The sequence below is a fragment of the Arabidopsis lyrata genome (genome assembly GCF_000004255.2).
Source record: "Arabidopsis lyrata subsp. lyrata unplaced genomic scaffold ARALYscaffold_2, whole genome shotgun sequence".
NCBI classification, from domain to species: domain Eukaryota; kingdom Viridiplantae; phylum Streptophyta; class Magnoliopsida; order Brassicales; family Brassicaceae; genus Arabidopsis; species Arabidopsis lyrata.
The window spans coordinates 17,493,565-17,520,713 of record NW_003302554.1 but is presented as its reverse complement, the minus strand read 5'-3'; the positions used below and the strand labels follow the sequence as shown (position 1 = coordinate 17,520,713).

The window sequence follows — 27,149 nt, the reverse complement described above, 5'->3', positions numbered from 1 at the left end:
AGGAGTTTCAAGCGGACTCCTGTGGAAGTCGAAACTAACACAATCAAGATTTGTCTAGGGTTTTATTTTAGGGATACGATAATCGTGAATTCTCAAAGAACAACAGAACGATTGATACCAAAGATGGTGTTCTTGATATTATTAGTGAAAAGATGATTTTGATCGTACAAGAGTTTGATCGTAAAAGAAAGAGGTGTTTGTGCTGTGAGAGCTTTAAGTATAATTTCTAGAGCGATATTGCCTGCCTTTGATTGAGCCTTGAGTCTCTTTATATAGGGGTGATAAACCGCCTCTCCAGCGATATTCTCGGAAGATTTCCATTTATCTTGAAGTCGGCTCAGAATATCGCGGATTAGGATAGTTTCCTTATTTTTCGGAGTCTTTGGGAGATTTCCTGATTTGAGTCGATCCTTCTAGATTCTCTCTTATCATTTCCGGGTATATCGGAAATGATCCTTCTTGTTCGGAAATGATACCTTGCTTGGAAATGGTACTTTGAAAGCGAATATTTACCAAGTCTTTAACTCGGGCGATGATGAAGACTTCAACTCGGAGAAACTCGTGCAATCGGCTCGGGTACACAGAAAGGAGTGGCTCGGTCACTCTAGGATGGCTTGTTCGGGTGTCTCCGAGGCGATGGGCTCAGAAACTCCCGAGGCGAAGGGCTCGGGTGCTTGAAACGTTTTGTTCGAGTATCCCCGAGGCGAAGAGCTCGAGTGCTCGTAACGTTCAAACATCCCCGAGGCGTAGGGCTCGGGTGCTTGAAACGTCTCGTTCAATTATCCCCGAGGCGAAGGGCTCGGGTACTTGAAACTACTTGTTAAAAGTATTCCCGAGGCGATGGGCTCGGGTATACTAAATCGATTAGATGGATATCCCGAGGTGAATGATGCGATACCCCGAGGTGATCACTGAAAGACTCCCGAAGTGTTCTAAGTCTGGCTCGGCGCTAAAGGATGGAATCCGACCCCAACAACTCCAAACTTGGTTTGCATCCCTGTTCTAAAAATCCCCGCCTAGCCCCGATTACTCTCCGCTTAATCGCTAGGCCCACCCTATCCGCCTCGATTAATGACTAATCCCCTAAAAAATCAGTAACTCGATTATTCTCCGCCTAATCCGATTACTTCCCGCCTAATCTTATATACCCCGATTATTTTTTAGATTGCAAGTATAAAAAAACTTTTTATTTTTGTTATTCAATCATTTGAATGGAGAGTTTGTGATGTTTTACAATAACTTGTTTTCAAATTTTAATAAAAATCATAAATTTGTAATAAAAATCATAAATTTTTATAATATTGGATTAATATATTTTAAAAATATTAAAATAACCCTAAAACTAATCTCCGATTAATCTCCGATTTTAATCCGATTTTCCGATTAATCGCTAGGCCCATGCCGAGCGCCCGACTAGCGCCTAGCAATTTTTCAAACAAGGGTTTGCATCAAGGATCTAGAGAAGACTCTGTTTGCTTTTTAATGTCTTAAAAATGATTCGAATTGTATCGCATTAAGTTGTAAAAAACGTTTATTTTGCTTTTGAATATAATTTAACATTAAATTCAAAAAAATTAGTGAACGAATATTAAACAGTTCATTTAATAAGGCAAATTAAATGGATAAGATTATGACACACGTCACTCACTTATATTCATAAAGAGACTCGACTAAAAATCATTCTTGCCCTCACAACTTTTTCTAAAAAAAAAAAACCTAGAAGAATAGGAAGAGACAGGTGAGAGAATATTTGAGATGGGAAGCTTGGGAGAAGAAGATTTAGAGAAGCTTGTGCTTGATTATATTGAATCATCTCCGATCACTGTCTCCGATCATCTTGAGACTTCTCCAACGGTTCTTATCACTCTTGAGGTCTCTTTTCATCAAATGCATTTTTCTCTTCTTTTTTCTTGATAAAAAAAATTTAAACCTAGAAATATTTTTACAGGAGATTCTTAGGGCAAAAGGAGAAGAAGAGAAGGAGATGGAAGACAAGATAAAGTCGTTTATGAAGAGAGGAAGGCTATCATATGAAGGAGACGATGAGAAGCGAGATGTGATGAACAAAATTGTCTCTAAACTCAGATCTGATGGCTACGATGCTTCTCTTTCCAAAACCTCATGGGACTCTTCATTTGATCTTAGTGAAGGTAAATAATAATCTAACACACTTGCAAAGAAAGATACATATATATATATATATATATTTTTTTTTTGTTAAACATATATATATATATAAATATATGAATATCTAGAAATATCCATATAAAACAACCTTTGTAAAAGTTGGAAGACTTTTAGTCCTTTTCCTTTACTATAAGAAATTAGAAAACAGTGACAAAGTCTCTACTTGCTCACTTTTTGGGTTTTGTGATACGTTATTTATTTGTGGGTTTTGTTTGTGAAAATGTTGTTACAGGGTGTAGAGTGTTTAGGTGCTCCAGGAAGTACGAGTACATTGACGTCATGGTCAAGGATGGTCGCGACGGTGATGGCGTAAGCAAGCTGAAACGTGTGATAATTGATCTTGACTTCAAATCTCAGTTTGAGCTAGCCAAACAGACACAAGCTTACAAAGACATAACTGAGATGCTTCCGAGAGTGTTCGTGGCGACGGAGGGGAGACTAAGAAGAGTTGTTTCGTTGGTTTGTGGTGAGATGAAAAAGTCGATGGAGAAAGAAGGAATGTCTAGACCACCATGGAGGACTTCAAGATACATGCAGTCCAAGTGGCTACCTGAGAATCGTCGAAGAGTCTCTGGTTGCAAGAAAGGGTCTTGGTCGTGGTCTGTGTTTGATGATGGTGGTGAAGGAAAACGTCAAGCTAGGAGTTGGACAGTGAGTGGTGGTGGTCCGAAAACTAAGTGTTGTTTTCCTATTTTCTGAGAGGTTTAAGCAACGTTTTTTCTTGTTGTTTTGTCAATTTTTAAAAAATTTAAAACATCGGAGTTGTTTTTTGTTTGTTGCTTCTTATGATTATTCCTTTTTTGGGTGGTGTTCTTGAAATTTTTGAATTGCCAAAAAAAATGTGGGGCTTGTTGTCAGGGTTTTTTCTGATGCTATCTATATTGCATCTTCTACTTGTATCAACAGCCGATGGATATATAATATATATGTTTTTGTCGTGATGCAAATGTCCATTTTAGTTAGAAAAAATTATGTCCATTTTAGTATATAAAGCTCTTTTGGTTTAAGGTTCTATTGAAAATGTTGGATAGTATTCTTGATACGAGGACTACCTTCCCTTGAAACGGTTGAACTAGTCGAATAAATTAATTTAATTTCTCTCCTATGGGCCATGGTTCTTTTTAGTTGAAGGTTTACACGAATCATAGTGCTGAATATTTCGATCAACAATTTTGAAAACAAAACATAAGAGAGTCTAATTAACATGTGTATAGAACAATGGTTTAGCACCCTCCGATTGACCTAGTTAAACTAAGAATACACTGAACCAACTAAGACAACCGCGAGACCGGCCTACGAGTCGCAAGTCGATCTGAGATCTTGACACTGATCTAAATGAAGAAAATAAAAGATTAACTCAGATATAGAAGTTAAATAACCGAGAAAAGGGGAAATAATACATATCCTTATTCGAAAAATAAAGAAGTTTTATTTCGAAATCAATAAAGAAAATCACTTTCTTGAATCTCTTTTCTACTCTTACTCTTTCGAGTCTCTTCTTTGCTCACACAACAAGTGGTTTATGAAAATGAAATGATAGAATAGTCGAGATCATTTTAGGTGAATAGAGATTTTCTTAAATAGTTTGTTATCTGTTTTAAAAAATGAATGACGTTTTTCTTCTTGTTATAGTTTTGATTAGTTAATAATACATTATACCGAAGATAATTTGATACAATTTATCATAATCATGAAAAATAATAGTATATATAAAGAACATTTAGTTTTAGAAAAATAATAATTCTATTTGGATTATTTTAGATAGACTTTCCTTTCAGATAAATCAACTCAAAAGAAATGTAATGAATTACATGTTCAACATGAAACCCTCCAGCAGTGACTTTTCATGAAAGTTCGGATGATAAATTTTCCTTGTAGCATGAAATGCATATTGTATTAATTGTTGAAAAATGAAACCAATTGGTAGTTGTTTCCCATATATCTAAAAATCAGAATCATACTCTTCCGTTTCGTTTTAGTTATCGTTTAAGGTTTTTTCATACAAATTAAGAAAAGCATTAAATTTTCTGTTTTATCCTTTATTAATATTTATAAAAAAATTCATTGGCCGAAACATTAAAACAGTATAGATAAAACTGGAATTTTCACCAAACATTTACATCGAAAACCTAAAACGACAACTATAATGAAACAAAATTTTAATTCTAAAATGACAAATAAAACGAAACGGAGGGAGTGTAATAAGAACGATGAGGTGTATAAGACCTCAGATAAAATATCTAAAGTTAAAACTGTAATTAATTAATAACCAAACCATCACTATCAACCATATGTACTTTGATAAGTAATCTTTTTTTTGTTTGTTTTGTCTTATCTATTTCGTCACGCTTTATTCTTTCGAGTTTAAATCCGAGGGAGTTTGCTAGAAACTTCGGCTAAGCACACAGTAATCAAAACTCAAAAAGTCAGATAACTAATTAACTAAGAAGTTATGCGTTATCTAGTTAAATACGTCATTGAATTGAATAATAATCAAAGAGAGGAGAAAAAAAATTAAAATGAAGGGATCGGAGAAAAAAGAGAAGGATCTAGAATAATCAAATACTAGTATAAAATTGGATATGAAATGGACAGTCAGAGACTGCTTAAGAGCTAAGCAGAAAGAAAGAGAAGTATGTGAAGAAATCGTCTCGAGCTCCTCAATTCTTTAACTGTTTTTATTACTGATTTGACATTTTAATAAAACTAGAGCAAAAGTTACGACAAGAAGAATATTTCTCGAGAATAAGACCGTGTTAGTTGTTGACTTCAAAATTTAAATCCCTCAAAATCCAACTTGATAGGGATTAAATACACAATCGTTTTGTTAACACTATGAAATTTGGATGTAAAAGTAAAGCTAAGAAAATGTTTGGAATGTATTGTAAATATATGGTTTTTAAAGGGGGGTTCTGCGAAATTTGGGAAGTGTGAAAGGACAAGAAGTAAGAATGCTTCCAGAGAAGAGGCAGAGAGATGTGTCTGTCAGCTTCGCTCTCACATCAATCATATTACGACAGTTGAGAAATCCAACGGCAATACTAGCAGCCAGCCGAGCTACAGAGATACTCCCACCATATACTCAAAATAGCTATTTTCTTATTCTTTTTTCCCAAATCGGTACTACTTTGATTGACGTCAGTGTCAATATTATAGTACTCCCTCCTTTCCTTGAAGTTTGATGTTATAGTGTTTTGAGTTTGTTTCACAAAAAATTAATTTTCTAAATTTTTTTTATTTTTAATTAATTGATTTTAGTAAATGATTAACTGTTTCAGATTACTATTGGTTCATAATTTATTAAAAAATAGTTTATTAAAAAATATTTAAACAATAATTATTTCTTAAAAAATGTAAAATCTCTAGAAAATCAATCTTCTAGAAACATAGGGAATATAAGAGTTCTTTTATTCGTGAAATAGTTCCATAAATTCCACAAATGATTTTGTTTTTCAAGAGTGATAATAAACAATTTTTTTTTGAAATATCTCTGGTTTTTATCTAAATTAAATTGTTATCATAATCTCTCTGGTTTTTATCCAAATTGCAATTTAGATAGTAAAATTTCCTCAAGTTTTACATTTCTTGATTAGCCATCTGTGTACGAAGCAACGGTCCAATTAAACTGTACCACGATGAATACACACACAAACCCCAAAAATTAGATCTCTCTAGTGGGGGTAATCATCAATGTATACGAAAGATTCGATGAACCTGACCACAAAATCTGTCTGTCTTCTTTCTTTCATTTGTCTCTCCAAAATGATGATTTGGTTCCTTTCTTCTATGCTCTCCATATCATACGGAAGGATCTTAAGACTTAATAATTTACAAATCTCTCTCTTGGATTTTCACACCATATGGCTACCTGATCTTGATATCCTTTGTGCTTCTTCCAAGTCCTTAAGAAATCTGACAATCAAATCACTTTTCAGCTTCTCATATGATACACTTTTTTTTATGAACTTTTGGAAACCAAATGGATTCCTAGTATATGATTCATTCAAACACCAATTTCGGTTTGGGCCTTCTATGACTCAACATTACCCGGTTTAGTAGAATTTTTACTTGAACGTACCTCTTGGAATTAAGGACTGCGGTGCCACCGAGAATAAACCGAATCCCGGAGTTGGTGGCATTCTGTAGAGCAACAGAGCGTGATTCCTCATATGTTGTTCCACCAACCATAAAAATAACCACCTCTTGTGGCCTGCTTATCCAGAAATTATGCAGTTTTTGATTTGTTTATGTAAGTTTTACGTGTGGCAGAAAATCCGTAACTATCAAACAAATGACCAGTTTTAAGAAATTGAAAAAAGTTAGTGGCACATACCGTCCCTGTTGAAAGTGATCTCCAACAAATGGGTAATCCACATCTCGTAATCTCCCTCTGGTTATGCTCTCCATTGTTTGAAACAGAAGAGGCTGATGTTGAGTGTACACATTCTCAACCCCCTATATATTTCAACAAGTCAGTAACATGAAGTATATATAGGGAGATACAGAATGTTCCTGGAGAGGTGTAATCTCAGATACAGACCTTAAGTCCACGAGCCATGTTTCGTGCTATATTCAAAAGATCTCTGTTTCCAAATAGATCCCCAGTACGCTTCTCCACACCGGCTTGTTTCAAGAGAAACTGAACTAGCTGCAGTTGCATGGAATCCAGAAAGTTATGAAACGAACATGATTAGAGAGTACTTGATCTTATTCAGAAAAAACGAAAGTAAAACCACCAAGGACGGAATTCCAAATAGGTTAACTAGTAGTAGCAGAATGACAGATCATAAACCACCTTAAAGGAGATGAAGAAGAATAAAGCCACAGGAAATGCAATTTAAACTGAAAGGAAACAGATGATATAGTCTGACTGTACCCCTGGTTTGTATTTGGGAGACCGTGAAGCCAATTTGTTGAACAGTTGCATCAACTGAACAGGGTTTTCTTTCTCATAGCGCAAAGCATATAGCATTACCAAACGCAGGCGGTCGATGTCAGACACACTTTCATTATTTAAGAGATCCGTAACTGCCTGCAGATAACCATGAAAAGAGAGTCAGAGCTCTGTGCTTACAGCAGAGTCTGCACAACGTTGCATATTTAGCTATAATGATCTTTTATTGATTAGGATTCTGCGGATACATTTGTATGGGACTCCAGTGCAAAATGTGACAGGTACTGAATGCCGAATTATTCAGGACGACCTTCTGCAGGTTGCTACTTCTCTGTATAGCTATTTTTAATATATGCAACTACACGTGAATATTCACCACAGATATTCCTTACCTCATATGCAGCTCCTTGGCCACCATTGCAAGCCAAGTCCTGCTCTGTTTGTGAAACCAGCATCAGTTTCCTAGCTTCAACTAGCTTGCTCATTTCAGTAACCAGAGTTACATGCTTTGAAACGTTGCCTTGCATCTTTTTGTACTCAGGGTAGTTGTCAACAAATCTGGCCATATCCTCTGTAAAACCAACGAATTCACAGATTATAATTGTCACTAACACCAGAAACTGTATTATAAAAGTCTTTGCAGAGAATAGTTTAAGACTAGCCATATTTGTACCTACTGTCTGGATATTTTGGTTACTCTTGGCCACCTGCTGAAAGTCATCTACCATTCGCTTGATGTTCATTCCAATATCCCCAAAATTTTCATACATGTTAGATTTGAAAAATGCATCTTGTTCTGATGATAAAACCACCTCCTGCCAGGTAAAGAGACGTATTAGATATCAGGTTCTCAACTAACAAATATGGCATTGGAGAAAACTAACCACTTGCTGATCTTTTGGAAGACTTCCAATGGCTTTCAAGTCCACTTTATTATCTTGAAGTCCTATGAGTTCGTGCACCATTGCCTACAGCAAATCTCGTTTATCAGTAAGTCGTATTCTTACAAGAAAGCAAGACATCTGGATGCACATCTTATACCACAGAGTAGCACAATAATTTTATTTAGTCAAGTCAACCTGATATGTCCACTGATTCAGCAATGGGGTAACCGGGTCATCTCTTCTGTCAATTACAAGTAGCAACGGAGAGCTTTCAGTCCGTCTAAAGTCAAAAAGAGCGCTTTCATGCTGATACATCAATTTCTGAAACATAAAAGTGTCTTTTAAATAACTTACAAGAAAAAGGAAATTTCAGACTGTTTAATAGTTACACACAAGTGGGAATTAGTTCCATCACATGCATGGAAATTATAGCGGGAACAAATAACTTTTCGAGAGCTTGTCAAACAACTTCACTTACAGCTGTTTCCTGTGCAATCCTTTTCGCAGTATCAGAGGTCCTTTGATATCTGATGACAGGTCTCCGTTTCAACGCCAGAAACACTGCCGCAATTCCATCAACAACCCGATCAGAGAAGCGCTGCAAACCAGAGGGATCGACAACTGCTGGGATCATATATAGGTGGTTCGATGCCATATTCAATGTGAAATGATATGGATCACCAGCAACAAAGTCTGCATAATACTCCTGCGATATAGAAACCAAAATAGTGTGTTAAACAAGATACTACTACGTCAAGTGTACTACAACAACAATATAGGTTTAAATCAGAAAACTAGGGGGAATACTAAGCTAAACAAGTATGGCCGTTTCATCACAAACCAAGCAACTTCTCAGAGACAGCTTAAAATCTATACTTATACCGATCCATTAATATGCTACGAAACATTCTTTTAGCATCAGTCTCCTATTCAAAAACATCATGAAGGAATACCTGAACTTGCTGTACAACCTCATGCTCGTCGGAATCAGCTAAAATATGAATCTGAGTATCCTTTAACAGATTGGAGAAAACTGAAAGATTCATCAGAAAACAAAATCAAAATCTCTATAACTAGTGAACAATGATAAACTCGAATTAGTTAGAAGATGAAAAAACATACATAAATGGTACTCTCCAAATCTAGGATTGGCAAGCTGGTAACGTAGTTTCTGAATATTCTCTGAAGTTGGACGGATGAAATAAACAGCTTTCAGATGCGACATCGATTCTTTTGACACAGAGATTGAATCTATCATCTCCACAAGAAAAACTTCTTTCTGAAGCAGCTCTGACTGTGAATACACAATGCTTACATTGCTAACCTGCAAATTCAACGATTAATCCAAAAAATATGTAATCACGAAGATGTGCCTAATTTTTTCGGCTCCGAGGGAAATTATGAATCACGATTCCAGATATACAAAAATCAGAGAAGATTAGTAATCGAAGAAGACGAGAATCTAAGTTTACCGTTTCGGAGTCGAGTATGAGAACCTTCATGCCGGAGATATCCTGAAGCATCCGGTTGATGTAATCACGCACAGACGTAACCAAAACCATCGTTCCACCGCAAAATTCCTCTACGATTGATTACCTTATTCGATCAGATCTACGGTGAGAATGATCTCGTCGACTACTCTTGACAACGAAGGCCCTGGAGATTTCGTTTCAGTCTTTCAGATCTTCCTTAATCGAGAAACGAAAGCAATGAGACTCTCCACGAAGAAATGAGTTTATTGCAAATAAACCCTATTCTATTGGGTGTTTCCTTTTTATCCACTAACTAATTTTTGATTAATTAAACCCAGTTTTGTCGATGACAAGAATTCGTTTCGCTTCACCGCAACGACAGCGTTTTAATTAACATCGTTCAGAAAAAGGGTTTAATTGTCGAAAACTTAGATTAGGTTTCAAATAAGAAATACTTAAATAAGTAAGGGCTCGTTTCGCAAAAGACTCGGTTCGATCACTCATTTAGTTAACACGCACCGTTTCATGCCGAGCCTCCGTCCAAAATCTATAATATTTTCTTTTTCATTTCAAAATCCCTAAAATGTCTCGTCTCATGTTATAAGGCGATAATGAAATTCTCGAAACCGACCCTGATCTTACGGAGACGATGATACCTTCCTCAAGTCCCATGGAGTCAAGACATCGACTCTCGTTTTCAAAGTTAGTCTTCATCTTCTTCGTCTTCATTTGTTTCTCGAGTTTGACGAACACTGTGTACTATATTGTTAGTTTAACTTAGTAGCTTCACACACATGGTTGACTTTTCTGGAAATCAGATCTTCGATTTTGATTTTGATTCAGGAATGCGTTTCACAAGCGATCTCTGTTTATCATTCTGTTGGATTGACACTCCTTCGTTTTTTTGGTCTTGTGTAGTGAGAAGTCAAGTAGGAGGAGATTTCAAAGAATTGAAAAGGGTGTCAAGTTCAATACTCTGAAACTTGTGTTGATTTGTATTATGCTTGGAGCTTTGTTCACCATCTACCGTTTTCGTTATCCACCGCTACAAATTGCTGAAATTCCAACTAGTTTTGGTGTTACTACCGATCCTCGCTATGTAGCTACAGCTGAGATCAACTGGAACCATGTGTCAAGTCTTGTTGAGAAGCACTTATTTGGTAGAAGCGAGTATCAAGGAATTGGCCTTATAAATCTTCACGATAACGAGATTGATCGGTTCAAGGAGGTTATGAAATCTGACTGTGATCATGTAGCTTTGCATCTAGACTATGCTGCAAAGAATATTACATGGGAATCTCTATACCCGGAATGGATTGACGAAGTAGAAGAATTCGAAGTCCCTACTTGTCCTTCTCTTCCTTTGATTCAAGTTCCTGGCAAGCCTCGCATCGATCTTGTCATTGCCAAGCTTCCGTGTGACAAATCAGGAAAATGGTCAAGAGATGTGGCTCGATTGCATTTACAACTTGCTGCAGCTCGAGTGGCGGCTTCTTCTAAAGGGCTTCATGATGTTCATGTGATTTTGGTATCTGATTGCTTTCCAATCCCGAATCTTTTTACCGGTCAAGAACTTGTTGCCCGTCAAGAAAATATATGGCTGTATAAGCCTAACCTGCACCAGCTAAGACAAAAGTTACAGCTTCCTGTTGGTTCCTGTGAACTTTCTGTTCCTCTTCAAGCTAAAGGTTAGTAGCAAGTTTATTCGTCTTCTGTCTAACCTAGTTTAGCATCTCCCATCCTAAGCTGATTATGTTTATTTCAATTGCAGATAATTTCTACTCCGCAAGTGCAAAGAAAGAAGCTTATGCAACTATCTTGCACTCTGCTCAATTTTATGTCTGTGGAGCCATTGCAGCTGCGCAGAGCATTCGAATGTCAGGCTCTACTCGTGATCTGGTCATACTTGTTGATGATACGATAAGCGAATACCATAAAAGTGGCTTGGTAGCTGCTGGATGGAAGATTCACATGTTTCAAAGAATCAGGAACCCGAATGCTATACCAAATGCATACAACGAATGGAACTACAGCAAGTTCCGTCTTTGGCAATTGACTGAATACAGTAAGATCATCTTCATCGATGCAGATATGCTTATCCTGAGAAACATTGATTTCCTCTTCGAGTTCCCTGAGATATCAGCAACTGGAAACAATGCTACGCTCTTCAACTCCGGTCTAATGGTGGTTGAGCCATCTAATTCAACATTCCAGTTACTAATGGACAACATTAATGAAGTTGTGTCTTACAACGGAGGAGACCAAGGTTACCTTAACGAGATATTCACATGGTGGCATCGCATCCCGAAACACATGAATTTCTTGAAGCATTTCTGGGAAGGAGACGAACCTGAGATAAAGAAAATGAAGACGAGTCTATTTGGAGCTGATCCTCCTATCCTCTACGTTCTTCATTACCTTGGTTATAACAAACCCTGGTTATGCTTCAGAGACTATGATTGCAACTGGAATGTCGATATATTCCAGGAATTCGCAAGTGACGAAGCACATAAAACATGGTGGAGAGTGCACGACGCAATGCCTGAGAACTTGCACAAGTTCTGTCTTCTGAGATCGAAACAGAAGGCGCAACTTGAATGGGATCGGAGACAAGCAGAGAAAGGGAACTACAAAGATGGACACTGGAAGATAAAGATCAAAGATGAGAGACTTAAGACTTGTTTCGAAAATTTCTGTTTTTGGGAGAGTATGCTTTGGCATTGGGGTGAGACGAACGCTACCAATAATTCTTCCACCACCACCACTTCATCACCACCGCATAAAACCGCTCTCTCTTCCCTGTGAATTCTTTTGGCTTTGGTTTGGTACAAAATTACTCTTCTTTCACCAACCAAATGTGGGTTGGTTATGTTCTTTTGTTTTTTGTTTTATCAGCTGGAAACCTGTATACGAATCCCAGAAACAATGTAATCATGAGGGGATAAAGGAATGAAAGACAAATGCAGAATTTACAGGAAGATGTAGCTTTTAAAAGCAAAGTGTTTTTGTTTCCCATTGACCAGCTTATGTTATTCCGTTGGGCGTTGCCGCGTTGGACATAAAAGTCAACTTTATTTATTCTAGAGAACCGGAACCGGTGAACCGAACCGAGAAAATTGATTTTAGTGACGAGAACCAAAGTATTTTAGCCGCAAAATTTTCTTCTTCTTCTTCTTCTTCTTCTTCTTCTTTCTCACTTGCCGGAGAAGATGGATTCGATTTGTCGTTTCCGACCGAATCAGTCTTCTCGCGGAATTTCAGTTTTGCCTGCTTTTAGCATAAGCAATCTTTTCGCTGTCAATCGTTTCCGTTCGACGACGAGTCTTCATTTTGGATTTCCTGCGACGCCGTTTCGTCGGACTCCAAACTCTACCTTCAAGACTCACGCGAAGAAGAAGAATAAAACGAGTACTGTCGAACAGAGACCGAACAAAGTCGAAGAATTGATCTTTGATGAAGAAGAAGAAGAAGAGGAGCTAGTTCTTCCCGAAGAGATTCAAGACGGTGCGTTTTGGTTCCTTTTTTGGTTTTCTAGATGTAATCTTATAATTCTCATTCGCTGGATTTTACAATCAACACTTTTCTGGTGACGTTCTTGGTTCTGCAGAGTTGCTACTGGATGATGAATACGACGAAGACGATGACTTTGAGTTCGATGAGAGCGAGGAGGAACTCTATGTAAGTCTTACTTATATCTAATTTGAGAGATTAGTAAAAGATAAATACTTTTTGCATCTCTCATCTATGGATTAATTCTATCTGAAGGCTGGAGATGGAGGTGGTGGAGGAGGCATTAAACTTGCTGGAACATTATGGGATAAAGAAGCATTGGCATTAGCTGAGAAAGTTTGTGAGTCTTTTGATGGTGATTTAGGCATTTATGCCTTCAAGACACTGCCAAATTCAACCATACAAGTGCGAATCGAGCGGCTCACTAACAAGTTTGGTTCACCAACAATGGAAGACATTGAAGCATATTCAACAATCTATAGAGCAAAACTGGCTGAAGCTGGACTCGCCAAGTCTATACCGGACAATATCTCTTTAGAGGTTAGTTATTTAGTTAGCGTTTGAATTCCTTTCACATCAATTTTATCTCATGGGTTTTGGTTCATTGATTCAACAAATCTTGAACCTTTGGGTACAGGTTTCATCTCCTGGTGTTGAAAGGGTAGTACGAATTCCGCAGGATCTTGATCGGTATAAGGACAGACCGATGTACGTGAGGTACACTAACGAGGACACTGAGACCGAAGGTGATGGTATTTTCAGACTGATTTCTTTCGATGTGGAAGCCAAAAGCTGCATTTGGGGAATAGCAGACACAAGAGTAAACCGAGAAAAGGCCGGCAAAGGAAGACCTTTGAGCAAGAAGCAAAGAGAATGGCGACTCGAAACGGCTTTCGAGTCACTGCGGTTAGTCCGCTTGCACTCTGAATGTTGAGAACACAATAAAAAGGAATGTCTTTTACTTTATATTAAAATCTCAATAGAATGAGATATTACAACGATACGTAATAGATTAGACTGGACAACGACTAACTTAAGACAGACAAGAAAGCCAGAAGCGATAGAGATGTCTTCTTTTATTGCTGTGGGTGCATAAAGGGAAGTAAAACACAAAGTAGACATCATCGGCAACAGAATGGCTTCAAGCACCCATGGTGATGATGCAACGAATACTCTCTCCCTTCAACATGTAATCAAAGGCCTTGTTGATCTCCGAGAATGGCAATGTATGGGTGATGAATTTCTCAAGCTCCAGCTCCTATGCCATAAAAATCATCAGAACATTGATAAATATTCAAAGTTGGCATCAGAAGATCTAAGCTTCTCATTACCTTGTTCATGTACTTTTCTACAACCCCGGGAATGTCAGTTTTGGGTTTGTAGTTCCCGAAGAAAGTACCCTTAAGAGTCCTCTCATTCAAGAAATTCATCGGATGAGTCTTGAAGGCATCGTCTTTGCTTGGCACACCGACCAGCACCGCAACACCCCAACCCTGAAACAACATCATATGTATATGTTCAGATATGCATAATGTAAGTTATCAATGGTTTGGTCCGAATTGATGTGAAGGGAAGATTACATCATGAACACATTCAAATGCTTGAATCATGGCCTGAACACTTCCAGTGCACTCCACACTCCTGTCCACTCCTCCATTCGTCATCTCAGCGATCACCTGTTGAACTGGTTTGTCATGGTCTCTCGGGTTCACAAACTCGGTCACACCGAATTCCTTAGCTGCAAATAACATATCAAACTCAATGTAAGTGAGAGGAGATTAGAGAAGAGCATAGTCAAAAAGGACTATCATCTTTTTGAATACCTTGGTCGAATCTTTGAGAGTTAAGATCAACACCGATGATCCTAGAAGCACCAGCGATTCTAGCACCTTCTGCAGCAGCTAAACCAACAGCACCAAGTCCGAAAATGGCAACACTTTGACCTTTCTTGGGTTTAGCCACATTCAAAGTTGCTCCTAACCCAGTGGATAAACCACAACTAACAATGCAAACTTTGTCAAGAGGAGCATCCGGATTGATCTTAGCGACCTGACCAGAGTGAACCACAGTGTACTCACTAAATGTGGAAGTCCCAAGGAAATGATGAATTGGTTTGCCATTGATGGAGAATCTTGATTCACCATCGTGAATCATCCCTCCTCGCTCGGTGTTGATCCTGAGAAGATCACACATGTTTGATTCCTCCGAGTGACAATGAGGACAATCTCCACATTCTCCGGTGAAGATGGGCAATACATGATCTCCTGGCTGAAGATCAGTCACTCCTTCTCCAACACTCTCAACAATCCTACACAACCAAAAACCAATCTTTAATCTCTAAAACCTTTAAAACCTCCAAAATTTTAAGCAAGAAGATTAGTATTTTTATTACCCTCCAGCTTCATGGCCGAAGATACGAGGAAACAGCGGTGTTTGTCCCTGTAGAATAAAAAAAGAGATTGAATTTTGAAAAGTTGTGGTAAGAATTAGAACTTGATTATGAAATTTGAGTTTGATTAATTTTACCTTAGCTTCCCAGAAGTAAACATCAGTGTGACAGAGAGAAGTGAAGAGAATCTTGATACGAACTTCGTGTTTCTGCGGCGGAGCAACCTCCACTTCCTCCATAACCAGTGGCTTTCCGGCTTCCCATGCCACAGCAGCTGCAACCACCACAAAACGACACCGTTTTTACTAAAAAGAAAATCTAAAACTTTCGTAAACTCGTATGATCAAAACCTCAAATGGTGAAATCTAAGGAAAAAAACACTAAATCAACGACCGATGATAACTTAATATTTGGAAAAAAGACAGGATAAAAGTAATAAACCTTTGCATCGAATAATCTGTCCGGTGGTAGGCATTATCAACAGAGAAGAACTTGCTTTTTGATCTTTTATTAGTTTTGTGTGACTGTTGTGATGGTAAGAAGAGAGAAACAGAGAAGGGATTTATATAGCAGCTGGTAAATGGAAGAAGTTCGTATTTACAAAAACACCACTGGAAATTACTAATATCTTTTGTAATTTTCCAGTCGACATATTATTATTACTAGGGGCGTCTTTGGTTTTGCCTTGTTCTCTCGAATGCTCTTTCCACTTGGCGTTGCGAGTAGTCGTCCACGTGGCATTTCTTGTTGATCTTTAATTAATTACAAATTGTAGCAATTATTAATGATTTAGTCTTGATGGTCACGCCGTGGTGTTGCTTAAAGCAGTAATCGGTACCCATCGAATGTTTTGGTTTCGGGCGGTTTCACCTTAATTAGAAATCTTTAATATTATTCTTGGTCATCAAGTTGGATCTTTGTTTTTTTTTGTGATTTTTAAAAAGATCATTGGCTCTTAATTATATTCTTGGCCGTCACTCTCAAGTCTTAACGATACAATTATGAGTGTCATTAATTAAGGGATAGTAGACATTAAATAGAAAATACAATGACCAAGTTAGAATAATCATTTATTCCCATTTGTATATAATTAATTAGCTTGTAATGCATAATTTGGTTTCTTCATGACAAGAATCTTCACGATGATTCCTATATAGTATGAATCATATGCGTTTCACTATACATCATACTAAAAATAATCATTCAGCTCGCGGGCTTCAACGTTGAAATAATATTCACGATTGATTCATAACCTAAGCGATTCTACATCACTACGTACGTACCCTCCATGTGATCAATGTTGAATATCATCATCAAGTACATAATTTAAAATATTCCCCCAACCAGTAATTCGATTCAACAATGTAATTAACCGTTAATCTTTCTCACAAGCTCTTCAGTAACGAGCTCACGAGTCTCTATTTCCAGACCTCTTTATTATTATTCATCCATCATTTCTCCAGTGTAATTTTGTGTGAATCATAGGCCCAAGAGGACGTAGTACAGAATAGTTACTGGTAAAGATACTATCATGCCAAAGATAACCCTGGAAAAAAAAAAACAATAAACAGAAATTTCACATTAATCATAATTAAATCCACATTTTATAATATTCAAACCGTTTTTTTTTTTTTTTCATCATTCAAACCGTTAAATGTAAATGAAAAAAGAACAAAAAAAACAGAGCTAGAGACTCACAATGTACTGAGTAAGTCTGGATGCAAATTGTACTCCCTTGCAAACACAAACGGTACTATCCCTTGCGGTAGAGCCGCCTAAAAAACATATAGGCTTCGTCAAATTTGGATGTATATATATTACTATAAATTAAACCAAAAATTTTATAAGAAATCAAGTTTAAATCATAGCCACGTGAAATATATTTTTTGAAATACAATTATGTGCCAATGATCCAAGTATCATTTGTTGGACCAAGCGCAAAACATGATCCAAGTCAAAGAGTTTCTTTACAACCATCCTAAAATATCAATACCTCCTTAAACTAATATAGAGACTTGTACCAAGTAAAATATCAAGATATTATTATGAAAATATCTAGATACTTTGTAACATACATATGATAGACTATTTAGATTTATATGATTCAACCATGTTAGATATTTGTATTTTTGAAAGCTAAAAACATATCTATCCTTCATTTTTTAAACTAATTAGTCCCTTCTAATTGTTAAATTTTCTAATTCAGTCCCAAGTTCTTTTACACTTTCTCCGTCACCAAGTATCTTTTCTTCCAACAATATAATGGGACCAAATCAAGGCACTCTGAATAGTTACCTGTACGATGGCAGCATGTAGCCTAGAACCTCTCAATCCGACAAGAAGAGAAGCAGCAGCCATGAAAAGGGGACCTGAGATGAACCTAATCAACATCCCCATTGTTGCCTTTTTCGCCCCACAAGGGATCATCTTTGGCTGCAGCGCCATAAACAGGCCTGTAATTTTTAAATTTGTCAGAGAATACAAAATAATTTGATTTATTATGTAGGTTTATAAGAACATGTTCATACCTAAACTAAACATAGCCATCCCAAGACCTGCATCTGAAATGATCTTTATCGAGAAATCCACTATGTTTGGCATCGCTATATTCCATCTGCTCATTATTTATCAAAAATATGACTTAAAAGTTATAACAAACAAATTCAATGATTATGGTTAAGATTTTTTGATAAAGATTTAAGTGATTGCTTACTCACTTGAAAGATATAAGTGACCAGGCAAGACCTAAGAGGCTGGAATAAGTGTTAGGATTTCGAGAAAGCTTGCGTCCCACAACTGTTAGTATGAGCCGCACCATTACAGTGGCACTTGGCATTTCTTGCTTGCCAATAGCAGCCACCGGAGTTGTGTCTTTACCGGCGGCTCCTTCCTCCATGGAAGCAGCACCACCGGCTGCCGTAGCCTGTGGTACAGCTTTAAGTGCGTCTCGGAAGCTAATCTCCTTCTCTGGCAGTACTGATTCATAGTTATAATGTATACACGTCAGCAACTGCCAACTAGTAATAGTTTAGGACAACAAAAACAAAAAATAGTTTAGGACAAAGCTTGATTTTTTTTGAAAGCAACTAATTATAAGTCGTGTTGTTAATAATAGTTATGGAATTTACTAATGGAAGAAAAAAATAGAAAACACCCATGCGTCGATTTCGCTGATGATTACACACGTGCTGGAGGAAAATGATAGCATTACCCAAATAAATTTTTTGAGACCAAAAACATCATGGGATACAAAAAGTCAACATCTTGTTGACAATATTGGTGATTTTATTGATTATAGTAAGTTTGCGGGTGGTATGAGGGGTCCTCTTTGTTTACATGCTTCATTATGTTGTCCTATTAGAATCTTAAGCTCAAAAACATGAAACAACAAAATTCAAAAGTATGGACACAAAATATAAAACCAATAAAATAATTGGGATTTAGTAATTATTGCTTATAAAATTCGTTTCTAATATATAGCTTATATTATGAAATTAGATTGTTTTTTTTAGATTGAATTTCTAATTAGTCTATTCCTAGGGATTTGGAAAATAAAAGAGACAATGTTGAGTTTTTTTAATATCTGAAAAGGCTGCATTTGATGTAGCCTCTCAATGTTATTCTATTCATCAAATTTTTGAAAAGAACCAATAAATAAATAAAAATACGAAAAGGAGAAGGAAATTGACCAAACGCCGAAAAACGACACATCTTTCAACGAAAACGACACATCTTTCAAAGAAAACGTACCATTGATATCCTTGGCTGCATGTCTTTGCCCAGACTCCCACATCATCTTCGGCGAAGATTGCCGGAATATTCTCCCGGCGGCAGGAGATTTCATCCAAACCGGCGTACCGTTTCCGTTAACGTCAAGCTCGTTAAAGTTCGAGGCACGTGGCGTCGGCTGCAACGAGTAAGCATCGGAGGAAGCATAACCCGAGAGCCGCCTAGGACTTGCACCAAATCCGGGTCGAGTAAACCCGAACCCGCCTAAATCTCCGTTACAAACATGATCTCGTTACTACCGTTATAAAACTGAAGCGTACCGCTTCCTCCTCCGCCGTTAAAGAAACGGTTAGGAGTGTTAACGGAGAAAATCTCGGCGTTAGAAAGATTGGAGGCTCTGGGGGTTAAACATAAGGAGGAGGACATAACAGAATCAGGTACGGATGATATGGACCGTCGGATCCTAAGTCTGATCCGACCGTTGGCATAGGTTTCAGTTTCTGTACGGAGGGGATCCACGCCGTCTAAGGAAATGACGTCATCGTCGACTTGGATCTTGGCAATTGACCCGGCTGCTTGACCCGGAAACTCGGCTCGGATGAGCAACCTCGCTGCCCGGAGTTCGAAGAGGAAGAGTAGCAGAGTATACCTATACATATATACACACTTAGTATCATACGTTACAATTAAATAATTCAACTAATAAAAATATACTATTCTATAAACTCGGATTAGTAAAAACACACATGATTTTATTGAAATATCCTAGAGTAACGAAATTCATTTGATCAGCAGTTTGGTTACAAAATATTTGAAGTCCGAAAATAATTATCATTATGCGGTTTATAATATTAATCAATCACAAGGTAAATGAATAAATAACGGATAGTGATTTGAAAACATACCAAATGATGCATTGAAGAACAACGAGTTGGACCATGAGGTTTTTGGTGTAATCTCCATACATGGCTTGAAGCAAAGGTATGCCCATAACGAGAGTGTTAGGGAGAGTAGCGATTGAGAAGAGTGTGATGAGCCAATCGAGACCACCCGATTTGAAGAAAAGGGCCCATAGCGAGAGCAAGACGAAGACGAATATTTTGGATAAAGTATCGGCGAGGATGAACATTGTGTCCATTTTGTAAGGGTTGTTTTGTGAGATGAAGTGGAAAGAGAGGACCGGGACGGCGAAAACTGAGACAAAACGGTTGATTCCGGAACATTGCGTCGGCGTGAAGATCTTCCACCACTTCACCGATCCATAAGCCACGAACATGGCAAAGTAGAGTGGTGCCATGGCACACATCACCGTGTAGAATTCGTTTCCCGTTATCATCTTTTGCTTTGCTTCTTTTTCTTCTTCTTGGTCAATTTAGGTCCCAAGTGTGTGTTAGGTTATATAGGGACTTGTTGACGAGATTACCCCTTAGTTAGCCCGTTATTTGCATTAGGGAGGGACTAGCCGCGGTTATAACACTTTCTTTTTATGTATCTTCATTATCATTTTAACCTCTAAAATTCTGACACATTAAATAGACTCATCACAGTTTTACAATTAATTAATTAGTTGATTTGGTACTTTTTTTATTTTAACTTCACAATTAAATTAATGAAAAATCTGATTGGTAATCCAAACCGGGAAAAAGGGTTTATAATATTTAGAATAACTTCATACAATAACTTTGCTTTGCATTATACATTGCTTCTCTTTATTATATTATTATTATTATTTAACTAATAAGTAAACAAACAACAACAAAAAAACAAATTAAATCAAATATCACGTAAAACACAAGTTATTTAATAATTTAAAACAAAAATCTATACAGATTTATCTCATAATTAGGTAGTTATCAAACCAATTTTTTTAATATGTTCGGATTGTGTGAATGTAGTTTACAAGTTGGGTAGCTTTTTATACATGCCGTTGAATTAAAACAAAGGAGCGTAATTCTTTTTGGAACGTAGCATGATTTATTGGGACAAAAAATAAGTAACACAAAGAAAAATAAAACAAAGATGAAATAATAAAATTTACAGTGGTTCGACAGAATAACAATATGTTCGTTAACATTAAAAATTATAACATTTTATTTAGAATATTTTGCATAGACTATCAAGTTTATCATTTTCCCCCATTCATTCTCAACATGTACACGCATAACTCTCTTTTTTTTCAAAAATCTATAAAAAACAAAATTGGGTAATCCAAGAAAAAAAAAAACACTTTGTTTACCCAAAATTTTGTGTTTTGCCTAAGTGAGCTTTTCACTCTTATTATCGACCTAACTCTTTTGTTTGTTTTCCTGTTATTTTACTTTTACAGTATTTTCACTTTTTGCAGTATTTATTCACTTTTTGCATACAGTTGCATCAAACTCGGACAACATAAATTATAGTATAAAAAACACATGTGTTTATCCAAAACTCTCAACACTTGGTGTTTTGTCGAAATAGGCTCTCACCCAAATTATCTCCCTAACTCTTTCATTTTAATTTCTTCTACTGATTATTAAACTTTTTGTTTGTGGGTTGTTTTATGACGTAAAACTATATGACTATTCAAGCCAAAACCAACTAGGAATACATGCATGAAAATGAAGATAAGTATACTTCAAATTTGAAGCTTTTTAACTAAAGCTACGCAACTTAGTGAGTCACTAATGACTATAAATTTCCGTTTTTTTTTTTTGGTCTCATGCAACTCTTTTGATGTATATATTCCCATTTCCACAAGTCTATATATATCTCGCTATGCTCAAGAACAATATCATGAGATTCGTCAATTAATTAAAAAAAAACAGATATCTATCAATAATTCAAGAAACAAAATCAAAAAATAAATTAATAATGAAGTATAGTCAGTTTTAATCATCTTATTAAAATATGTAAAGCTAACATATCTGAAACTAGAAAAAAGTTGGAACTTCTGACCATATAGAGGGAGGGAATGTAATGAACTTCTTGTACTAACACTACATATGTCAATTAAGATTAGAAGCAAAAGGGTCCACAAAGAGAAAGAGATGATTATCTTGTTCTTAAATTATTGACATTTACATATACATAATTGTACATATATAAATAAATAAAGCGAAGGAGATCCTCATAGAATCTAAGATCAATGATTTAAGCGCAATGGGTGGAGACTAACAGTGTTAGCCTTTTGCTTTCAGACTAACAGTGTTAGCCTTTTGCTTTCAAGCTTAAAAGCCTTTAGCCTTTAGCCTTTTGGTAATTGCGAGAACTAAGAAATAAATTACTTTGTCAACGAAAGGCTACAAAAAAGTTTGGGATTATTGATTCCGTCCTATATATCTAACCTAAGATAAATATTATATATCTAACCTAAGATAAATATTAACTAATCCTACTACTTAACCAAAATGTGTAGACAAGAGTTCTGTAGGATATTATATAAAATCACGTATAAGCATGATTATTGTTCCCAATGGGTAATGACATTAAAGCCTCTTGTAACCTTATATTGTCTGTATATATAAGTACACATATGAATCTGACAATAAAATTCAGAATAAGCAATTTTGAATGTTTCTCGATCGACTAGTGAAGCTGTCTTTATCATTCTATATTGTAAGGTTATGTCACCTCGTCTCTTGACGTTACCACGAAAGTATACAACAATACACACATACACAGATGAAAACACTATGGAATAAAAATTTAATGTGTTAACTAATATTTCGAAAATTTATATATTAAGAAGAACAAAAAAAAGATGGTAAAAAAAAGGTATGATGATGAGAAACAAGACTAAGAGGAAGCGCATGGGATCGAGGAAAGGGGAATAAATGAATAGAAGTGGGATTATTGGTAGGTTAGAAAATCAAATCAAATTCAAGTGCGAAAAATGATGTGTTCATTTCAAAATTCTAAATTACACAAATTTAGGAATATTTTTTTATAAAAAGGGAAAAATTGGAAAGTGAGTGAGAAAATGGTCTGAGAAAAGGGGGCAAGAACTAAGATGTGTCTGGTCTAGTCATTGGAGAGATAGAGAGGTTGGAGTGAGAATATCAAAGGAAAGTGACATAACATAAGTTTTTGCATCTTTCTAACTCTCTTCTCTTCGCGTGCCATCAATTCATCATATTGTTCGTTTCTTTTTTTTTTTGGTTTATTTTCCCTCAACTTCTTCGTTCTGTATTTTTCGTTACAAACATAGTTACATTATTCCGTCTTGTCCAAAAAAAAATTATTCCGTCTTGTCAATGTACATGTGCATATGATAGATATTTTGATACGTACAAGTATCAGGTCTTTTGTTGTTGCAATGAGATTTGTAAAAGAATCTCTAAGTTCATAGTTTTCTTGATCCACTTGACTCTTGAGTTAAGCATATAAATCATGTCTATTGCCGTTTTGCGGTTTTTTTTTTAAAGTACACAACACCATCTTGATTATTTTTAAGCATATTAATTTTCATTTATTCGATAGACAAACCGAAGTGAAGTGATCTTGGTCTAGTGGCAAATGATAAGTCCACAGAAGACAGACACCATCACACCAGGGATCGAGTCCCCGACTCTACAACTTAATTATAGAAATTAGGCTAATGGGCCGGCCAGTTATGGTCCAAATGTTGATAAAAAAAAAAAAAAAAAAGACAAACCGAAGTATTATTCTAAATCCAGTTCCCAAATCCAGGTTTGGTCTTAAGCCCTTTGCAAAGAAATATTTGCAAGGCCCAATTTTCCCATCAATTGTTTTGTTACATGGAGATCGAATATAACATATCCGTTGTAACAAATAAATGTTTTGTTCACAAATCTAACCAATTTGACAAATTTCATACTGTAAATGAAAAAATGATGAGCTAATTCCAGGGAAATATCAAGAAGACTAATTATTATTCCAAATCTAAAAAATGCAATTCTCCAAACTCTCCACCAGCTCAAATTAAAGACATGAGCTAGACACTTGTGCTATGAATAAAAACTGAAAGCACAATGCAATTAATCTTAAAGAAATTTCTATACCTGTATTCGTCTTCTCTTTTTGTTTCTCACAGACTCACGTTTCTGACATTTTTATATAGGAATTTTCAGACTACATGTTAACGACTCTTGAAGAGAAACCGTGAACATTAAGCTAAATCTCAGTCTTCTCTGTTTTCTATAAAACTTCAAGAGAAATAATACGATACAGAGACAGAGAGACTACCGATATACCCTTGGCTGTTATAACGAACAAACCGATTTACACGTGCTCCTCACGTGACAAAGAGCTAACTTTGTGTGTGTGTGTTTTTTTTTTAATATCAATCTAACTAGTGCTAACTTTCTGTCTCAAAGAGATTCTTCTACATTCATCGAACGTACCTCCTCAAATTTGTTGCCATTTGCAGTCATTTGGTTGAGTTTTCGTGATACTCGCTTTGACATTTTGCAGAGAAAACAAAAGACGTTACGAAGGATTTCAATATATATCTCTTTAAGTTGTTGCCACATGCAGTTTTCTTAACTTAATACTTGCCACGTTACTCTTATACATTTGAATTCCTTTTGACTAATTATCCCTATATTGAGTTTTTTTTTTCCTTTCTAAATTATTGATTAATTAGCTTAACGTTTTTTTTTTTTTTTTAAAGAAAGAAAAAAAGAGAGCCAAAGTTGGAATAATAAAATAAATTGATTTATTATTCATTGTTATGGCTTCTGGTGCAACAAGAACTCAGTTGTTTGTAATATAAAACGGAAGGAATTTTTACTTTATTGAATATTTTAATATTTTACTATAATTTTGTTTTTGGTTTTTTATGATACACGAATTCTTTTTACAAAATTTAATAAAAGGAGGATTGTCACCTTTCGGAAGGTTTTACGCGGTAACAGCTATATGCAATAAATGACATAAGGTCAAAAATATGAAGGATATATACTATATCTCCTCTATGCATATAAATATAATCCGAGCAGATATAAAAACTTTGTAACTCATCTTAAACGATCATCAAAAATGAGTCGTAGAATACGAGAAGATATATCGATTAGTTTGTTTGGTCCGAAAATGATCACTGTTGCATTATTTCTAGTTTTGTTTTATTTTCATGATCAGTTAGGTTATTCGGTGGCACAACTTCAGTTTGGATTCTACTCAGAAACATGTCCATCAGCAGAATCAATCGTTCGTGATGTTGTTCAACATGCGGTGACCAACGACCCCGGAAAGGCTGCTGTCTTACTCCGTCTCCAGTTCCACGATTGCTTCGTTGAGGTCCATTAATGCAAAAAAAAGAGAAGAGAACCAATTAATAATCATTTTTTATACTAGTCATGACATAAATTGGTTTGGTTATATGTCGTAGGGTTGTGATGGGTCAATACTAATCAAGCATGATGGGAACGATGACGAAAGGTTTGCTGCGGGTAACGCGGGTGTGGCTGGTTTCGATGTTATAGACGAAGCCAAATCAGAGCTTGAACGTCTTTGTCCGGGGATTGTGTCTTGCGCCGACATCGTTGCTCTTGCTGCTAGAGACGCTATTGCTGAGGTAACACTTGAATAGTTTTTTTTTTCAATTTTTTTTTATACTAAAAGGTTCTAGGCCGAGGTCCATACATTTTTCAAACTTGGACCAACCTTTAATATTTTTACTGTACTACCTGCCATTCCATCCTGTAACTTCTTAAAATTTTCTAGGATATATACTTCTTTTTCTTTTTTTTTTTTATCATACTTTAATATATAGTTCTTTTTTAATACACAATGAATAGTTTATTGTATTCATATATAGGGCTAAAGAAGATCATTTTTCTTTTATAAAGTCTATCATTTGATGTTAAATATTAACTGATTAGGTAAAAGGACCATTTTATGAGGTTCCAACCGGTCGGAGAGACGGTCGGATTGCAAATGTTGGTCATGCTACAAACTTGCCAGATGTTCAAGATTCCATAAACACTTTGAAATCAAAATTTAGAGAAAAAGGGCTTTCAGATCAAGATCTTGTACTTCTTAGTGCTGGTATTTATCATAATCTTGATAACTTGATATATAAACACTATTTCGGGAAAAAAGAAAACACTATCTTGCTTACTCGAGTTTTATTTTTGTTAAAGGTGCACATACTATTGGTACAACCGCTTGCTTCTTCGTCATACCACGTTTAGATGCTCAAGATCCTACCATAAATCCAGAATTCTTTCAAATCCTAAGGTCAAAATGTCCCCAAGGCGGAGATGTTAATGTCAGGATTCCGTTGGACTGGGATAGCCAGTTTGTGTTTGATGACCAAATCTTGCAAAACATCAAAAATGGCAGAGGTGTCATTCTATCGGACTCTGTCTTGTACCAAGACAATAGTATGAAAAAAATCATTGATTCGTACCTAGAAACTAATCAAAGTTCAAAGGCTAATTTTGCTGCGGATTTTGTTAAAGCCATGGTAAAGATGGGTGCTATCGGAGTGAAAATCGGTGTTGAAGGAGAGATTAGACGTTTATGCAGTGCTACAAACTAGTTTTTAAGATCTCATGTATAGTTAAGTATATAATCCGAGTATGTTAGAATATTAAAATAAACAATTTTTTTTTCTGCAACAAATTTGAGTTATTAAAAGATATTTATACGAGTTATTTGTAGCATTGCACGTCTATTAATTAATCTATTAGATTATTCAATCCCACCATATTGAAATCAGAAAATAAAAAAGCTTTGAATAAAAAAAATGTTTTTTATAGAAAGCCATAAGCCTAGTTTGTTTTTTATCAAGATGTTTCCAAATAAAAATATAGCCAATTTTCAAATATTTCCTAAGATATAAAGTTATTGCTCATATATAACTATATAAATAACTGTAATGTCGCTGATATATTTTCTTTTTTGATATCAAATTAGTGGTCGCACACTATTTTTTTTTTTTTTACAGCTTTTTTTTTTTTGACAGCATGGTCGCACACTATTATTTTTAAGTTTGATCAACATAATGATATTGTGCTAACTTATGTTGCTTTGTGCTAGACTTGTATTTTAATGCAAAATGTATGCAAAACATAAGCAAAAACTATGCAAAATTTATGCTATATTTTTTTTCTCCATACGAGACTTCTACAAATTGTTTC

General features: G+C 35.9%; 7 protein-coding genes across 7 annotated transcripts; 4 read left to right on the top strand and 3 right to left on the bottom strand.

Annotated features, from left to right (window-relative positions):
• Positions 1–1,573: 1,573 nt before the first annotated feature.
• On the top strand, positions 1,574–3,128 carry LOC9323736. Its single transcript, XM_021035713.1, has 3 exons — positions 1,574–1,872; positions 1,949–2,150; positions 2,420–3,128. Exons 1-3 carry the CDS (start codon positions 1,756–1,758, stop codon positions 2,884–2,886), a joined length of 786 nt encoding a protein of 261 aa, XP_020891372.1. The 5' UTR covers positions 1,574–1,755; the 3' UTR covers positions 2,887–3,128.
• A 2,591-nt stretch (positions 3,129–5,719) lies between these two features.
• Positions 5,720–9,666, bottom strand: LOC9325189 (vacuolar protein sorting-associated protein 45 homolog). Its single transcript, XM_021035777.1, has 13 exons — positions 9,438–9,666; positions 9,088–9,289; positions 8,919–8,998; positions 8,444–8,671; positions 8,161–8,286; positions 7,966–8,049; positions 7,755–7,896; positions 7,474–7,652; positions 7,064–7,219; positions 6,728–6,835; positions 6,521–6,642; positions 6,266–6,397; positions 5,720–6,099 (listed from the first exon to the last, which is right to left on the bottom strand). The coding sequence occupies exons 1-13, from the start codon at positions 9,525–9,527 to the stop codon at positions 6,039–6,041; spliced, it is 1,710 nt and encodes a 569-aa protein (XP_020891436.1). The 5' UTR covers positions 9,528–9,666; the 3' UTR covers positions 5,720–6,038.
• A 308-nt stretch (positions 9,667–9,974) lies between these two features.
• Positions 9,975–12,415, top strand: LOC9325188 (putative UDP-glucuronate:xylan alpha-glucuronosyltransferase 3). Its single transcript, XM_002889079.2, has 3 exons — positions 9,975–10,139; positions 10,356–11,125; positions 11,209–12,415. Exons 1-3 carry the CDS (start codon positions 10,087–10,089, stop codon positions 12,240–12,242), a joined length of 1,857 nt encoding a protein of 618 aa, XP_002889125.1. The 5' UTR covers positions 9,975–10,086; the 3' UTR covers positions 12,243–12,415.
• A 200-nt stretch (positions 12,416–12,615) lies between these two features.
• LOC9323735 lies at positions 12,616–13,948 on the top strand. The gene is made up of 4 exons (XM_021035779.1): positions 12,616–12,941; positions 13,045–13,115; positions 13,203–13,487; positions 13,585–13,948. The coding sequence occupies exons 1-4, from the start codon at positions 12,647–12,649 to the stop codon at positions 13,879–13,881; spliced, it is 948 nt and encodes a 315-aa protein (XP_020891438.1). The 5' UTR covers positions 12,616–12,646; the 3' UTR covers positions 13,882–13,948.
• LOC9323734 (alcohol dehydrogenase class-P) lies at positions 13,892–16,048 on the bottom strand. The gene is made up of 7 exons (XM_002887624.2): positions 15,778–16,048; positions 15,474–15,610; positions 15,340–15,386; positions 14,771–15,255; positions 14,528–14,685; positions 14,279–14,440; positions 13,892–14,205 (listed from the first exon to the last, which is right to left on the bottom strand). Exons 1-7 carry the CDS (start codon positions 15,809–15,811, stop codon positions 14,089–14,091), a joined length of 1,140 nt encoding a protein of 379 aa, XP_002887670.1. The 5' UTR covers positions 15,812–16,048; the 3' UTR covers positions 13,892–14,088.
• A 413-nt stretch (positions 16,049–16,461) lies between these two features.
• LOC9325187 (auxin efflux carrier component 6) lies at positions 16,462–20,438 on the bottom strand. Its single transcript, XM_021035778.1, is given in 8 exon segments — positions 16,462–16,882; positions 17,035–17,111; positions 17,632–17,789; positions 17,865–17,950; positions 18,054–18,312; positions 19,087–19,347; positions 19,350–19,714; positions 19,971–20,438. Coding segments are annotated over 8 exon segments (1,704 nt in total). The 5' UTR covers positions 20,402–20,438; the 3' UTR covers positions 16,462–16,815.
• A 4,277-nt stretch (positions 20,439–24,715) lies between these two features.
• On the top strand, positions 24,716–26,663 carry LOC9325186 (peroxidase 13). The gene is made up of 4 exons (XM_002889077.2): positions 24,716–25,302; positions 25,394–25,579; positions 25,887–26,052; positions 26,148–26,663. The coding sequence occupies exons 1-4, from the start codon at positions 25,045–25,047 to the stop codon at positions 26,546–26,548; spliced, it is 1,011 nt and encodes a 336-aa protein (XP_002889123.1). The 5' UTR covers positions 24,716–25,044; the 3' UTR covers positions 26,549–26,663.
• The last annotated feature ends 486 nt before the right edge of the window (positions 26,664–27,149 follow it).

What these genes read in the sequence shown, in the direction of transcription:
- LOC9323736 (XM_021035713.1), top strand. Translation starts at nt 1,756, where the DNA reads ATGGGAAGCTTGGGAGAAGAAGATTTAGAGAAGCTTGTGCTTGATTAT. An exon ending in CGGTTCTTATCACTCTTGAG is followed by an intron (nt 1,873 to 1,948) that starts GTCTCTTTTCAT and finishes ATATTTTTACAG; the next exon opens with GAGATTCTTAGGGCAAAAGG. An exon ending in TTCATTTGATCTTAGTGAAG is followed by an intron (nt 2,151 to 2,419) that starts GTAAATAATAAT and finishes ATGTTGTTACAG; the next exon opens with GGTGTAGAGTGTTTAGGTGC.
- LOC9325189 (XM_021035777.1), bottom strand. Translation starts at nt 9,527, where the DNA reads ATGGTTTTGGTTACGTCTGTGCGTGATTACATCAACCGGATGCTTCAG. An exon ending in TGAATCAGTGGACATATCAG is followed by an intron (nt 8,050 to 8,160) that starts GTTGACTTGACT and finishes GATTTGCTGTAG; the next exon opens with GCAATGGTGCACGAACTCAT. An exon ending in GCCAAGGAGCTGCATATGAG is followed by an intron (nt 7,220 to 7,473) that starts GTAAGGAATATC and finishes GGTTATCTGCAG; the next exon opens with GCAGTTACGGATCTCTTAAA.
- LOC9325188 (XM_002889079.2), top strand. Translation starts at nt 10,087, where the DNA reads ATGATACCTTCCTCAAGTCCCATGGAGTCAAGACATCGACTCTCGTTT. An exon ending in CATCGACTCTCGTTTTCAAA is followed by an intron (nt 10,140 to 10,355) that starts GTTAGTCTTCAT and finishes GGTCTTGTGTAG; the next exon opens with TGAGAAGTCAAGTAGGAGGA. An exon ending in TGTTCCTCTTCAAGCTAAAG is followed by an intron (nt 11,126 to 11,208) that starts GTTAGTAGCAAG and finishes TTTCAATTGCAG; the next exon opens with ATAATTTCTACTCCGCAAGT.
- LOC9323735 (XM_021035779.1), top strand. Translation starts at nt 12,647, where the DNA reads ATGGATTCGATTTGTCGTTTCCGACCGAATCAGTCTTCTCGCGGAATT. An exon ending in TCCCGAAGAGATTCAAGACG is followed by an intron (nt 12,942 to 13,044) that starts GTGCGTTTTGGT and finishes TTGGTTCTGCAG; the next exon opens with AGTTGCTACTGGATGATGAA. An exon ending in AGAGCGAGGAGGAACTCTAT is followed by an intron (nt 13,116 to 13,202) that starts GTAAGTCTTACT and finishes TTCTATCTGAAG; the next exon opens with GCTGGAGATGGAGGTGGTGG.
- LOC9323734 (XM_002887624.2), bottom strand. Translation starts at nt 15,811, where the DNA reads ATGCCTACCACCGGACAGATTATTCGATGCAAAG. An exon ending in ACAGATTATTCGATGCAAAG is followed by an intron (nt 15,611 to 15,777) that starts GTTTATTACTTT and finishes TGGTGGTTGCAG; the next exon opens with CTGCTGTGGCATGGGAAGCC. An exon ending in TAGAAAAGTACATGAACAAG is followed by an intron (nt 14,206 to 14,278) that starts GTAATGAGAAGC and finishes TTTATGGCATAG; the next exon opens with GAGCTGGAGCTTGAGAAATT.
- LOC9325186 (XM_002889077.2), top strand. Translation starts at nt 25,045, where the DNA reads ATGAGTCGTAGAATACGAGAAGATATATCGATTAGTTTGTTTGGTCCG. An exon ending in TCCACGATTGCTTCGTTGAG is followed by an intron (nt 25,303 to 25,393) that starts GTCCATTAATGC and finishes TATATGTCGTAG; the next exon opens with GGTTGTGATGGGTCAATACT. An exon ending in CTAGAGACGCTATTGCTGAG is followed by an intron (nt 25,580 to 25,886) that starts GTAACACTTGAA and finishes TTAACTGATTAG; the next exon opens with GTAAAAGGACCATTTTATGA.